This window comes from Neodiprion lecontei, chromosome 7, assembly GCF_021901455.1.
Source record: "Neodiprion lecontei isolate iyNeoLeco1 chromosome 7, iyNeoLeco1.1, whole genome shotgun sequence".
Taxonomy (NCBI): Eukaryota; Metazoa; Arthropoda; class Insecta; order Hymenoptera; family Diprionidae; genus Neodiprion; species Neodiprion lecontei.
Genome location: NC_060266.1, coordinates 25,619,142 through 25,633,978, shown reverse-complemented (window position 1 = coordinate 25,633,978; position 14,837 = coordinate 25,619,142). Strand labels below are relative to the sequence as shown.

The 14,837-nt window shown below is 37.7% G+C and overlaps 1 protein-coding gene across 3 annotated transcripts; it reads left to right on the top strand.

The window, feature by feature from the left end:
* Window positions 1-1,616: 1,616 nt before the first annotated feature.
* On the top strand, window positions 1,617-14,608 carry LOC107224923 (protein no-on-transient A). 3 transcript variants are annotated; one of them, XM_046745847.1, is made up of 14 exons: window positions 1,617-1,991; window positions 2,766-2,903; window positions 3,208-3,426; window positions 3,643-3,944; window positions 4,034-4,329; window positions 4,536-4,726; window positions 4,851-4,974; window positions 5,375-5,394; window positions 8,258-11,816; window positions 13,394-13,442; window positions 13,661-13,748; window positions 13,927-14,001; window positions 14,197-14,244; window positions 14,473-14,608. In XM_046745847.1, the coding sequence occupies exons 1-9, from the start codon at window positions 1,755-1,757 to the stop codon at window positions 8,531-8,533; spliced, it is 1,803 nt and encodes a 600-aa protein (XP_046601803.1). In that variant the 5' UTR covers window positions 1,617-1,754; the 3' UTR covers window positions 8,534-11,816; window positions 13,394-13,442; window positions 13,661-13,748; window positions 13,927-14,001; window positions 14,197-14,244; window positions 14,473-14,608. The 3 variants fall into 3 exon arrangements, with proteins under 3 accessions (XP_046601803.1, XP_046601805.1, XP_046601804.1); XM_046745849.1 differs by lacking the exon at window positions 8,258-11,816 and having other exon boundaries at window positions 1,618-1,991; XM_046745848.1 differs by lacking the exons at window positions 5,375-5,394; window positions 8,258-11,816 and having other exon boundaries at window positions 1,618-1,991.
* Window positions 14,609-14,837: the final 229 nt, after the last annotated feature.

Here is a 14,837-nt window from a genome sequence, read left to right as displayed (position 1 = left end):
AGGTCGCTACCACGGACTTGTATGCATATTAGTTTATTTTTTTCGTATCGTGGTCTAATTAATCATTTCTCATGAAAATCAGTACTGAAATCGAAACAGGGACATTAAGGCGATGCGATACTCCTATTTCGGTAACAAAAACTGTTATCCAAATGTCTCCGAGACGATTAATCTTTCGGGTGAAAGACGAGAACAGCCAACTGCGGAATTGTTAGGCACGATTTGCTGTTGATTCGCGAACGGCTAATTAGACCTTTTTCGAGTGGCACCGTAAATTATTACGGCAATGCTAAACAATACGGAGAACTACAGTCCAAAACGAGTTTGGCGCATTAATCCTGAGGGGTACCTGCATGTACCTTTCTCGAAGAAAGACTCGTAGGCACTGTTTTCTCTCCTGAGATGTGACCTACTGCAGGGAACAATGCCAGCGGCGAGTTTGGCCAGCAGATATAAGATGCAGACGTAACTCTCTTGAGATTTTTATCCGTACCAGTTCTCCAACGACTGCGCCTACTACGGCAAAATGAACTGCAGCAGCGTCCGTAAAAAAAGCCGGGGGATGGAAGTCGTACGTACGTACATACCTATAAGTTGGAACACTTTAGGGGCATATGCTTGATCGCTTCGGATCACAAGTCTGACCTTAATTCACCGCCACTTAAATCACCCGCCCGATCTGCCCGTTCGATAAACGGTCTTGCTAACTGCTTCTACCCCTGCTGCGAGAACCAAGATTATTAACTATTCATACAACATTTTTTTGCATTCCCTCCACGTATTTGCATCTATTGTCAAGAGAATAACAGATTATGCCGATGATTTTTCATGCCGAACTATACTCGCTATTGTAGGAGCTAGCACGCTACTCATATTACATGCATTATAGATGTCACGATCTGATCGGGTCTCGATATGCAGTTTAGGCCGATAATAAGGTCTGCGAAACATATAGTCGTGGCTATTTCTCCATGGTCGGATATCTGCTTTTGATACTTCTGTGACACTAAATGCTTTATGATGAAATTATTTGTGTTTATTCGATACGGAAATACAGCGAGGGAATATTTTTTGGGCAATCTCAGAAAAAAGGAATAAGTATGCAAGTACTACGAGCGGTGCAACGATGACCGAAATATTCATTCGTGATTCCATCTACTTGGTTCAACGAATCATCTGGAGTAGGAAACTCGTTCCGTAATTAAATATCCTTGCTTTTCTAGTTCGAATTCGTCGAGTAGAATGGAATCGAGCCGATCGAGCTGATGTCGGGCTTTAGCGATGATTTGAAAAAATGGCGCCGATCAAGTCGAGGTCCGTGTAGCATGTAATTCAGCTACGACGATCATTCGTTTACTATGATAAAATAAACGCAGCGCAAACACGTCGTCGAACATTTATATTTTGTTCGAAATCCATTCTCGTCGATAATTCCGGGTGAAATACAAGCCGGAATAGATTAACGTAGTTTCCGTAAGAGCGTCGGAGCCGTCAGCCAATAAAAAGCGAAAGCGTCGAAGCCGTCAGCTAATAGAAATCGAGAACGGCGCTACCCGTCGTGCCTCGCGGTGGGGTTGTAGAGGGGGGAAAAGCCGGCAGGCTCGTCTCGCGTCGGCGTTGCCATTTCTCTTCGTTGTTACACCTCAGTGTCGACGCGTCGTACGTCGCGAACGTAGTTGAACAACGGAGTTGACTCCGCGCTACGCGAAGCTTTTTTCCCACCATCATCCGGCCGTTGACCTTGCAACGGAATCATGTCGGGCGCTGATGCTCCCAGTGTTAAATCCGAAACCCCGAACAACGTCCCGCCTGAAAACACGAACGATAATCAACGCGGACCTGGCGGCGGTGGACGTGGCGGTGGTGGCGGTGGCGGCAGCGGTCCTCGAGGTAGGAAAGGATCCCGATTTTCTGGAGGTCGAGGAGGAGGAGGAGGAGGCGGAGGCGGCGGTGGCGGCGGCGGTGGTCCAGGACCCAGAAATGACGTGCAGGTAAAGCTATTACATTTGTTACGAGGTCGAGGAAAGCGACATTTTCTTTTTTCCCCACCAAACATGAAAATGTATGTTGAGAGTAAATCGATCACGAAGTTTACAGTCTTTCGCTATTTCTTTTAATTGGGCTTGATTTAATACCATGTACACCAATTTTTCCTACGGCTAAAGATTCGTTAAAGGTTATTGATTTTTTGATCCCCTGAAAACTATCTGCGCGTCGGACGCACGGAATTGACAAACACAAAATGGCGTCGTAAGGCGGCACGCTCTTGTTCCGCCCAACGCGATTATGCATCTTTGTTTCTTCCGATCTCATTTTTCCGGATTTTCATATCGGTGCGAAAGGTTTATGCGGGTGTAAAAAACCTTTGACTATGATCAGAATGCCGTATTTATTGATAAACCAATCGCCTGTTCCTTATATCGATCACACACTCCACGTTGCTCCGCGCTTGGAGTCCATTTTGTCAATGTGTTGGAGATCGACCGGCACGTTGCGCTGGTTCAGACCTGCTAGAGTGACTCTACGTTACGTGTCTTACATTCATCCCCAATATAATACTCTGACCCCTAAAATACTTATTTGTAATTTAGAAGAATTCTTACCCACACCGAGATTGTTCTTATATTCTGGAGATATCGGTGTAAATAAGGGTTAATCGAAATGAAAAATAGGAAAGTTAACGACAATTCTTTCCATGCTACATTCATCGCACAATGCAAACAGTTATAGGAAATCGTCCAAACTTTCAGTATTTTTAATATCAGGTGAAAATGAATGACTCAATGGACGGCAGTATGGACATATCCATGTCTGACCTTGGTGGCGGACGAGGAGGGCCAGGCCGTGGAGGTAGAGGCGGTCGTGGCGGAGATCGAGGAATGATGGGTGGCAGGTCACAAGACGTGAGTTTTACCGATCAAAGTCTTGTAATGCATGAAATGTTGTGTGCGTGTTGCGAACATGCAAGTTGAAAACCCTGACGCCACGCTACTGCAAATCTTCATGTTTGCCGAGTAGTGCCAAATCATAGATTTATCGTAAGGGAATATTAAAGAAAGTCCGGCTAGGAAACATGGTTTGACTCGTCAATGTCTATCTGTGTGCCGAAAGTATGGACACAATTTGTTAAATAAGTAATAGATTCGGTTGCAATTTTGAGCGCCGTTCTACTTGGTAATAACTTCAACTACGTTGTATTTCATGCAGGATCGCCTAATGGAACGTATAATAAATTTGAGCGGGCCGACGCATGAGCTACAGCCCCAAGATACAACAGAGAAAAAATTCAGCGGCAGAAATCGTTTGTACGTTGGTAACCTTACCAACGACGTTACAGAGGAAGAGCTTCAAACTATGTTCAGCGCGTTTGGAGAAGTTTCAGAAATGTTTGTGAATAACGAGAAGAATTTCGCATTCTTAAGAATGGTGATTTATGCTCTACATTTCTTGAAATTGCCAAATATACAACCTATCGCCACATTATGTGATTAAAAAAATTACCGTTTGACTTCACAATGATAATAATCATTTGGCTGCATTATTTTGCTATGACTTGATTCTTTATGAAATTAAACCGATGTTTTCACTAGTTTATAACAATAATAACATTCGGTATTTTTTTTTCCCCCCCGTGTTATGTAGGACTTCCGTGCAAACGCGGAAAAAGCAAAGCATGAACTGGATGGCTCGATGCGAAAAGGTCGTGCAATAAAAGTACGCTTTGCCCCGCATTCGTCAGCTATTAAAGTCAAGAATCTTACTCCTTGGGTGTCGAATGAACTCTTGGACAGAGCGTTCAGTGTATTTGGCGAGATTGAACGTGCGACAGTTATTGTAGATGACCGAGGAAAAAGTATGGGCGAGGGAATAGTTGAATATTGTAGAAAACCAGGTGCACAACTGGCGCTTAGGAAATGTAGCGAAGGATGTTACTTCCTTACTGCGTAAGTGTGTCAAAATACATTTGTGAAGGTTGTAGTCTTTCTTTTTTGTGTCTTCATGAAATGCGACAACTTGATTTATTTTACCGCAGTTCTCTCCGACCGGTCGTCGTCGAACCTTTTGAGCAGCAAGATGATATAGACGGCTATCCAGACAAAAATTTACCCCGTAAGAACCAAGAATTTTACAAAGCTCGTGAAGTTGGACCGAGATTTGCACAGATCGGTAGCTTTGAACATGAGTACGGCACTAGGTGGAAGCAGCTCCACGAACTTTACAAACAGAAGGAAGAGGCATTGAAGAGAGAAATGGCCATGGAGGAAGAAAAGCTTGAAGCACAGATGGAGTTTGCCAGATATGAACATGAGACTGAGCTACTACGCGAACGTGAGTGGATTGGAATAACTTGCTCGAATTTCAACACATGTCCTGACTGTGCAATAATGATGAAAAAAATTACCGTTTGATCAACATGATAAAATTATTTTGGCTGCTTTTTAAGTTCTGAATATTGTCTGAACTGTCTTGATTTGATAACTGTCATTAAAGTCGAGAATACTTCTTGATCAAATTTTTTCCTCGTTGGACCACAGAGTTGCGAATGCGCGAAGCTGACAGGGAAAGGCAAAAGCGAGAGTGGGAGATGAAGGAGAGACAAGCCGAGGAGCAAAGAACACGTGAGGAAGAACTGCGGAGGAGACAACAGGAAGAAATGGCGATACGTATCAGGCGGCAGGAGGAAGAATTACACAGACGACAGCAAGAGAATAATCTCTTTATGCAGGTAAACAAACTTGTATTAAAAAATTTCCCTTCTATGGTAGATGACTCTTGATCCCTTGATACGGTGATACATTGACACAGTGATACGGTTTATTAATTTTTGAAAAATAATTTTCATCCTACAGGAACAAGCCATACGCGGCGGCGGCGGCGGCGGCGGAGGTGGAGGGGGAGGCCCTGGCAGCATTGGTGGTAAAAATTATGATGCCATCAGTGTGAATGACCGCGACGGATTTGGTCAACCAGACGGTGAGTGTTTTTCAACTTAACATGAATGGTCACGATTGAGCTTGTTTAGTATTTTCGAATTGTGCTACTTGATGAATAAAATGTCACGTGAAAAAAATCCCTGACGCCACGCTTGTTTCTTTGCTGATTGAAGATTCTAAGTGCCAGAAATCATATGAATAAAAACAGGGAATAGCAAAATCATAACCCGGCTAGGAAGCATCCTGAAACTTAATTTATGGTTCTGCGATGTGCCAAAAGTTTGGGCACATGTTATTATTACAGTAAAAGTTGAATAACTTGAACAGTAAAATCATTAAAAATAAATAAGAACTTAGAGACAAAAACACGAAAGACTCGCGAATGTATCCAAACTTACGAGAACCAAGTAAGCAATGTCAATTTTGTTTTTCTATTTCAGGCGGAAACAACTTGCCAGTGGTAATGTATTAACTCTGTTTACAAAATTTTAATCGTAGTTGAATTTTCGAATTCACTTGTCTAGTTTATTTTTTCTTTTTTTTTTCTTTTCCCTTTAAATTTTTCATCTGGTATCTACTGTAATTTTTTAATTTTTATCGAATATACCTGAAGCATCTGAAAGATTTGTAAGATGAGAATGGATTTCGAGTCCAGTTTATATATGAACTGGATCTTGTCCGAGCGTCGAGATACAGCTTCGGCGATTTATTGCGAAGATATTTTTCCTTTTTGTTTTTCTACTAATTTTCCACTAATGCGTGTACTCGTGAAAGATAATATTTCTGCATGACACTTTAAGGAGAAAAGTGAACAACGCATTTTTACTGGCGAATTATCTGATGGCGTAATTTTGCACAGTAATTTTCTATTCCATTAATAAGACGTTTTTGACGTGTAACAGAATTTTATTGTCTGCAACAAGAAAAGAAACCAATTTTTATACACAATCGCTTACCGATCTCAATGAACTGTACTTGATAAATGTAATATTACATTAACGACGATTTCACCGAAGTTCAACAACTGAAACATATGGAGGGGTCACCGAGCATTAATTTCTATTACAATGCGAGATCGTCGCTCTCGCTTGAGACTGAACGAGAAAGTCTCACTCAAACGTGCTCGGCATGAATAAAAATCTTCGGGATGCAATTGAATTGATGATTAATTTTTATACCGCAGAACATCGCACATTTTTTGTCCACGTTGAAAGGTAGCCTAATTGATGGCCGTGAATAATAAGATGAAGGGAAATGAGGCAGTATAAAGTTTGCAGAAATATGTTTAAAGAACTTGTCTTTGGGCATATAAAAAACGTGCATGTGTATAAATACCCCCGAATTAAACAAAAATGACGCGCTAACCTTTTTGTGCCTACACGATACTGGATATGCTTTGATATATATGATATATTATACATATATATGTATATATATTTTTTAATTTCACTTTGCATCCAACGTCATCTTCTAGTGTGCGATTGAGAAGGAAAAAGAAAGTTTTAACCTTAGGGTGGGAAAACATTTGACGTGGTAAAGTAGATGGTATTAATCTACTTATTTCGAAACATTGATTACCATTTCTATTTACCACTGTTATCTCTCCGCTGATTGCTGTGACCTGATGAAAAGTACTCATCAACATATTCGTAAAATTTGAGTGATTTTAAATCTTTTCGTAGATATATGTTGAACCCCAGGCGCATTATTTGCAGAAGGCAAAAAAAAAAAAAAAAATACAAATTTTTTTTTAACTGAAGAACAAAAAATTAACCGTGTGATGATGCTTAGCCGATTACTTTTGCTCACCCGCGAACACAACCTCGCCTATCATGCTGAAGAAAATTAACATTCTACATAACAGTTTCACGCCAGTTGTGAATACCGCGTTTAAAAAATAAAAAAAAAAAACAAAATCCGTTCGCGACATTCAAAAATAAAGCAAGTACTATCTGTGACAACGTGTGCAATTTCTATACATGCAATGCTACGTTTGGCCTCTCCATATGGTTGCAGACAGTCAGTTCTGTATCTTGTTTATATCTATTCGGATGGTTATTTAAAACTTGGACGAAAATCATGGAATTACGGGACATTATCTGTCCAATTATTATTATTTTTTTTTTGTTAGACAGGTGTGGTTCAAAATATTTTTCTTGCATTCATTAATACATTGAATTTATATTTGTGGCTCAGTAATTCCATGATCAGTCTTACCGTACGTGGACCAAGAAATGCTTAACCACGTCCCAACTGCTGTGAAGAGAGTTTTGACCCTCGTCTCTGCCCTGCTCGATGTGAAAAATTCGTTGGATACTTGATTTGTTTTTTTTTTCACGTTGATACTGCTTGTACCTACGCGATCAACACCGGCCCCTTATATGAAAAAAAAAAAAAAAAAAAACACCTATATCGTCGAAGCGTTAGTTGATTTGTGAAAGAGCGAACTTCTCCCCCCCCCCCCCATACCTTGTATCTTACTTTTAAGCAACACTTTACATTTTCATACGAAAAAGATGATTTTTTCATAGCTTGAAATTTGCGAAGAGCTTGCTTAGAAGACCCTGATCAAGTTTCTTTGCTGCTCACATCGCTTTCCAGCTCAAGAAATTATCATTTTTTTTTAAATCCACATCTGATATCATTTTACGATTTTTCAGGAAATGTTTTGTAATGTCTGAACAAGTATTATGTATCATCCGTAGATTTTATCTTGTCAATTTCTCGATATCCATATCTTGGTTACTCGTCGAATCGCAGTTGGTATTGTCTGTACGCTTATAGACAGCTATTTGGTTGTGTTAGGCATTTACTTGGTCCTCTGATTCTGTGTGAATTATTTTACACGTGTGATAAAATACTAGTTGTTGATGGAAATTAATTGATAGGAAAATAAATTTAGTGGCACGACTAGTTACAAGTACGTGACACGATCTTAGAGGCACGAATAATTCTGATTCTGTCGAAAGATATTTACATTTCGCATTCGTCGAGAAACAACTCTCTAACATTGTATTTTTTCCCATTTCTTTTCTATGTGAAATTGACCGATGAACCTCTCTGCTGCTGTCAAACACGGATGGTCACTGCCTGTGAATGAACTATGAAATGTGTTTTTAACGGTAAACACAAAAAAAAAAAAAAAAATACCATTCCATCGTATGCCACGATATAAATCTATGCTTATCGATTCCGTGATTATGTTTAATCATAACTTCTAAAACCCGTAATTTACATCGACGTCTTAACACGTTATTCTGGTCGATCGCGCTATCGTTCGTCACGAAATAAAATGAAAACAAAATGGCCTTCGTCCATGACAGGATCCAAAGTCTTTCCTAGACGCGTATAATAACATGGACCGCGGGGGTCGCGGCGGCGGTGGAGGCGGCGGTTATAGTGACGACCGTGGTCAAATAATGGATTTGATGGACATGAGGGTCGATATGGGAAGCATGGGTAACATCGGTAACAATCGGGGCGGTAGCGGCGGCGGCGGCGGTGGCGGCGGTGGCGGAGGCGGCGGGGGAAATCCCCGCTGGCAAGGAAACGACCGTGGTCGACCCGACGATTATCCTAACAAGCGAAGGCGATATTGATACGAGAATGACGAATCGCAATCGCCTAAAGTATGAACATTGATACTAACGACAGAGAGAGGAGAGAAAGATGAGATGACGAAGAAGAAGAAGGAGAAGGAGCAAAGGAAGAAGATAATAAGGCCGACAGAGATCCAAGAGTTGACGGAAAGTTTATTATTTCTTTTATTTTTTTTTTTATTTTTTTTTTCCCCTCGCGATCCCACTTTTAGCTCAGTTTTACACGCAATCGTTTCGTACTGTCGATGTATTATAATACGCGATAATCCTTCGATATCCGAACGCGTTGTAATACTTCTATTCTTGTGCAGTGAAATATGCAGTATGGAATTCGAACGATGTTTTAAATTTTATACCCAGAATTTGGACAAGTTGACGAACTGCGGCATATCATAAATCGAAGACTTTCTGTACCCAGGAAGGTGTTGACTTGTGATCGAAAATCGAGTCTTCGGACTTGGTGAAATATCGAAGAAACTGGGTGGGGTGGAGGGGTTGAAATTTTATCGTACATAGCCCGGCGCCGTAAACATTTCAGCGAAGTCCGTGTATCGCTACCTAGGAAATCTTCGTCTCCGTCGACTTTGACGATATTATGAAATATGAAAATATTTCTCGTACATGTCTACCTACTACTACTATATGGATCTAGGGGCGTGTATTGTGCTACACGAGAACTTTATCAGGTACTAGAAGAAAAGAAAAAAAAAATTAAATTGACGGAACTCTGTTTGATACTTTTATTAAGTTTATTCTCTCGTATATCGTTATTTGGTCATTCAGCCGCTTCCCGTTTTACACATAATTTTTTTTTTTTTTTTTACATTGTTAACAACACAGCTCGTTACTTTTGTTAAACTATCTTGACAAAAGAACAGAAATATGTAAACCAAACTTATCAATCGTTCACTGCGGTGTCGATGATGACAAGATCATTGCTATCGTCGTTAACTTGCAAGGAAAAAAGCTACCCTGTTGCTGCTCTTCCAGCAGAGTACGTTTTTTCCCCTCAACGTTTTATTATTAACCAACGATGAAAATTATATTTCGATACTACTTGCGAAAGTTATAAAATGCAGATCTTTTGTCGAATTTACTTCCGAAACGTTTGATTGAAATCAGGGTGTAAAAAACAATCCATTCCACGGATTCCTCAGCTGAAAATTGATCTGGTTTTTAGCTTCAATTTGACGGCTCATTTATCATTACGACCTTACAATCACGAAGAATATATAGATAATCGACGTGACTTGACTGTATTATTAATAATTACTAAGTTGTACTTTATATATATTATACAAATAATAACTACCATTAGTAGTGTGTAAGTGTGGAGGTATTAATTTTGACTGAAATCAACAATGTGGATATCTGACTTGAATGTTTTGTTACGATAATTTGAAGAGAAAAAAAAAGGAATACGAGGCGAAATAGTATTGATATCGATATCCGTCATCGAGTGTATCGAAAAGTAAAAAAAAAAAAAAAAAAAAAACAAATAGTTCATATATAGTAAATTTGAAAAAAGTCAAATCCTCTGTAATGAATTTTATCAGATGAATGACTGATTCGAATGAAGGTTACTGAATAACCATCCATAGCATAAATTGGAAATAATGTTATTATTCCTTTCTCGATTACATACACGTATATATACAAATATATATATGTATATATATATATATATATAAGTTTGAAAACAACAATTACCGTAATTAAAACTTAGTAATGGAATTAAAACACGTAAATCTCAACCAGCGAGAAAATATTTCGGGTTGATTATCACGAGATTGATATTAAGTCATGGATAATTTCGATCTGTGATACCGAGACCTGTTTTTTTTTTCTCACAGAAAAATGAATTTAAAAGTTTATTAATAAAGTTAGAGAACAAAAAAAAAACTGTGCGTCACTAAAAAAAAATCGGAGTTTATCTATTTCTTGCTCATTACTCATAACACCAATGTTTGCAAATCAATCTCATCAATTCGATTGATTGATATTGCAAAAATGATGAAAATATTCTAATTACGCTTGTTGCGTATTTCTGCACTATACGTGACTTCAGATGAACTTTTCAACATGGCGTGTGATTTTTGTTATTGCAAAAAAATATTCGTTATCAAGCTGTAAATATTGTACTTTATCTGGAGTCACGTTTTGCGTGTTTGCGAAATTACTTTGAGAAAAACGGCTGGAGCTTGATGAAATTTCTGATTGCAAACGTGCATAAATATTTGCAAATGATGTATCTCAGCGTGACATTTTATCAATGAAATTTAACATTAACACGAAGAGAATTTATTATTTATCACAATCTACGCGGCCGAAGATTTATGGACTCGAAGAAACTTTTAAGAACAAACTACCGTAACTTCAAAGTTTCTGCTTATGCGTGTAACAAAGAACACGCTTCGCAGCATCGATAATTGGAAATCTTTGCTGTGTGTGTGTGTGTTAACTGTTGAAACGATCAGAGAAGAGGAGACACTCAAACATTTCCGTCGATTTTCCTGTTCTGTGAAACTTGAGAATTTTTTATTTTTTTTTTTATTTTACAACTTTGGCTTATAAGGGAATCAACAACCTACAATGTGGAAAAAGCATCGCTGGTATAGGGTGGTAATGTTTGTATAACAAAAACAAAAAACATTTAAAAAACAAAAAAAACAAAAATCTTCCATTTCATAATTCAATTTTTAAAATCAATTTTGCAATCATTCCTTTACTGAAATTTTTCTTTGTAACAACATATTCACTGTGCTTACATGCATCTTATTGAAGCTAGAAATTTTTTCTGAATTATAACTTTGTACTTCGTTTATAAATCTAACACAATTTTCTCTTGATCGTGTTTATTTTTTTATTTTTTACTTTCTTTAATACCTTTTTTCTTCTATTTTCCCATATTCGATAATCTACCAGTTGAACCGTCAGTTTTGAGAAATCATTTAAACTTCAGGATCGCTTGAATTTGTAAACCAATTTTTCTCGATGTGTGAACTTGTCAACTTCTCGACTACGCAGGAAAATTTTTCTGGATTTGAATAGAAGTACTGATGTGTATAACTGACCGAAAGCCCTGAGACGAAAACACTTTGGGTGTTTTTCATGACCCCGTGACTTCTTTGCCCAGATACCTATGTTTACAGTTTCAACATTATTATGTGATCCAAATGGTTGATCGCGGCAGTGTTCTTTAGCGGAGGAGAGACTGCAATCGCAAGATATAGGCTCTTACTATGTTGAATGAACTATTCATTGAACCCCCACTATTACTGAGGTGAGTAGCATTTGCGAAAATGTTATTAAAGGTATATCTATATAAATTATACTTTATACACTTGGGGTGGGAACATGTGGAACTATTTATGTCCAGTACGGCAAACACTTTGTCACGATCATGTATGTAAAACTTGAAGATGAATCGATATTTTATTTTTAATCTCAAATTGAAATTTATAACAATTTGAATAAGTGTTTGCAGTACTAATGATACGAAGAAGAAAACATCGAACAATTATTCGAATGGCAATATACTGAATGATAATACGTTCTCTGACTGAGTGTGTGTTCGTTATTCGAAACATGAGTTTTCTCCGATTGCGAATTTTTGTGCTACTGCTGCTGCTAATCGGATAAGTTTATACGTGAAGTAGAAAATTACCGGTTGCAAACGTTGTAAACTGCGATTAATGGTTTATGCTGTTTGTACCAAATGTAAGAAAGAAAAAAAAAGAAAGTAATTCTCTGTACCCTGTTCTGTGAACGATGGCAACTAATTGTCTGTGTCAATTACGGAACAATCGCGTTCAGCTCTCGTAAACGATTTACCTACGATTTCTATAAACCCGGACCTCCCTGGATTTTGACGATTGCCGAATGTCGGTCCCCCTCCCCCTCTTCCCTTTGTACCTTTGCGTGCTCAGATTTATTACAAGTCTGATTATTCGACGGATAAAACAGGGTTGTTACAAAAATGGAAAATTAAGTTGAATAAAAAATGTACTTGCGATGCAATTATATTGACAATTTTTGGAGCGATTTGGCTGAATTTCATACTTTTGAAGATCATTTGATTTTACATCTAGCTGTGACTTGAATTACAGAATTGAGAAAATAATTTTATTCAATCGGTTTTTCATATTATGGTATAAACCATTTTGTGATATTTTTTTTTTTTTAACGCTTTGTAAAGCGGCGATTTGTTTTTTGTGGAAAATTTTTTCATAAGATTTCAAAAATTGGGAGAATTTTGCAACAACTCTGTACTGATTGATTGTACGTACTTTTATTATCCAGCAAAATTACAGCGACGAATTTATTTGAAACTCTGTGAAATTTTATGCGAAGCGTTGGACTTGTGTGTACGATATTGCCGTAAATTTATAACCTGTTTTTAATTTTCTAGTCTCTGATTTCTTGAAATATTCCACATGATTTAACGCGCACGAAATGAACGTTTAAGTCAAACTAAACTTACCGCATATGATATTAGAAAATGACGAGGAAATTATCGAAAAGTGATTCTTTTGCAATTGTTTATTATAGGGAATCTATTGGAAAAAGGTGTTCACATTTCTGTAACCGTCGACTTTGAATAATATTACTGTAGTTATTGTACAACAAACTTGCATTCCAATGTTGATCTATCGCGGAATAACATTACTGTAAGCTTGTACATCTTTTGGTTTGTTTTTTTTTTCCTTTGTCTAACATTTCAAGGACATTCGGAAAAACGCAGTTGTATATTTGTCTTGTTATATTTAATGTCGTTAGTCATACTTGTAAAAGGGGATTTAATATGTTCTAATTATTTGTTACTGAATCACGTGTTAATTTTCTCTTCTGTCGTTACAGATTATAGCTGTAGGTGGCTGACGAGTCTTCGACGATCTACAAATATAAGGTAATAATGAAATAGAATTAATAAAAATAATTGTTGAAAATTAACAATTTATTATAATCTGTTATAAAATGATGAAAACATCTTTCGGGTCTGAGTACCATTGATGACACAATTTCCCAACGTATTATTCTGAATCAATAATAGAAGAAAACAATCCTCTCAAAATGCATCGAATCTTATTCCCGATCCTGAAAATTTTGTCGTCTCTTCTGTTACAGGGATTTTAATCTACGACTTGGACTCGTGAAAATTCCATGAACCATTGAACGGAATTCTTTGGAAATTGGAATCTAATTTCCGCACGAGGTGAGAGAAAAGTTGTAAAAGTTTTTACTCGCATGTTTCGTTGTCATTTATTTCTACGGTGATAGCACCTTTCGGTTCTGATTATTTTGATGTCCCAAAATGATATCAAATGTGCACTGACGATATTTTAAAACAACTTTAGCACCGTCTGATCGATTATTTCCTCTTTTTGTTTCAGGTGACTGGGAAAAATGTGTGAACTTCGATGCAGAGTGGCACGGATTTTCCAAGATGAATCTCTTCCTGAGTTTAGGTAAAAGTTTTGCAACCGTCCACTCACATGGTTCGCTGTAATTTTCTTCAATGATGATAGCATCTTTCGGGTCTGATTATTTTGATGTCTTAAAATATACCCAACGTGTACTGACGATATTTTAAAACTCCTTGTCATTTCTAGGATTGATTTTAACACCGTCTGATCGATTATTTGCTTTCTATTTTGTCGCAGGTAACTGAGGAAAATACGTGAACTTCGATGCAAGGCTGCACGAATCTTGTAAGATGACACATTATTTTTTAGTTTTTAATTTTTTGTTTTATCTTCTACCGATATTTTGATGGGAATAGAATTTACGTACGTCAAAATGATGAAAAACTGGCTAGAGTCCTGAATAAGAGAAGATGACAACTTTTCGTTCGTACACTGACACATTCTGTTCGATCAGTCTGAGGATTCGGCTGTAGCTGAACTCTGGCTTACCAAAATTTGTTGATAATTTTACAGGTGAAAAATGGCGTACGATTCATTATTTCGTGGAAGATGTCCTAGAAGCTGGGATGGAGAAGTTCTACAGTACCTGTAATCACGTTTTGATGAAAACGAAGTGAAATAAAAAGACTCTTCATAGATTAACCGTTAATTGATGTGTTGAAAAGAAATTTTCACGTGTCATTTACTAACCTTCTCTACTTTAATCGTTAATTACCAATCCCCAATTCCCGAACGCCTGAAAAGCTGGAAACTTTGAATTGACGCATAAAAGAGGGGGGAAAAAGAACTTGATAATGCAGACCGAGTGTAGGAAATAATCATTTGGTGAAAGCCTTGACAACATTTTATTATTTAACCGCAGAAAAAGCCAAGTATAT

Bases quoted from the DNA above. Each gene is read 5' to 3' on its own strand.
- LOC107224923 (XM_046745847.1), top strand. From the start codon at position 1,755: ATGTCGGGCGCTGATGCTCCCAGTGTTAAATCCGAAACCCCGAACAAC. The intron at 2,904-3,207 runs GTGAGTTTTACC...TATTTCATGCAG, and splicing joins TGGGTGGCAGGTCACAAGAC to GATCGCCTAATGGAACGTAT. The intron at 5,395-8,257 runs GTAATGTATTAA...CGTCCATGACAG, and splicing joins GCGGAAACAACTTGCCAGTG to GATCCAAAGTCTTTCCTAGA.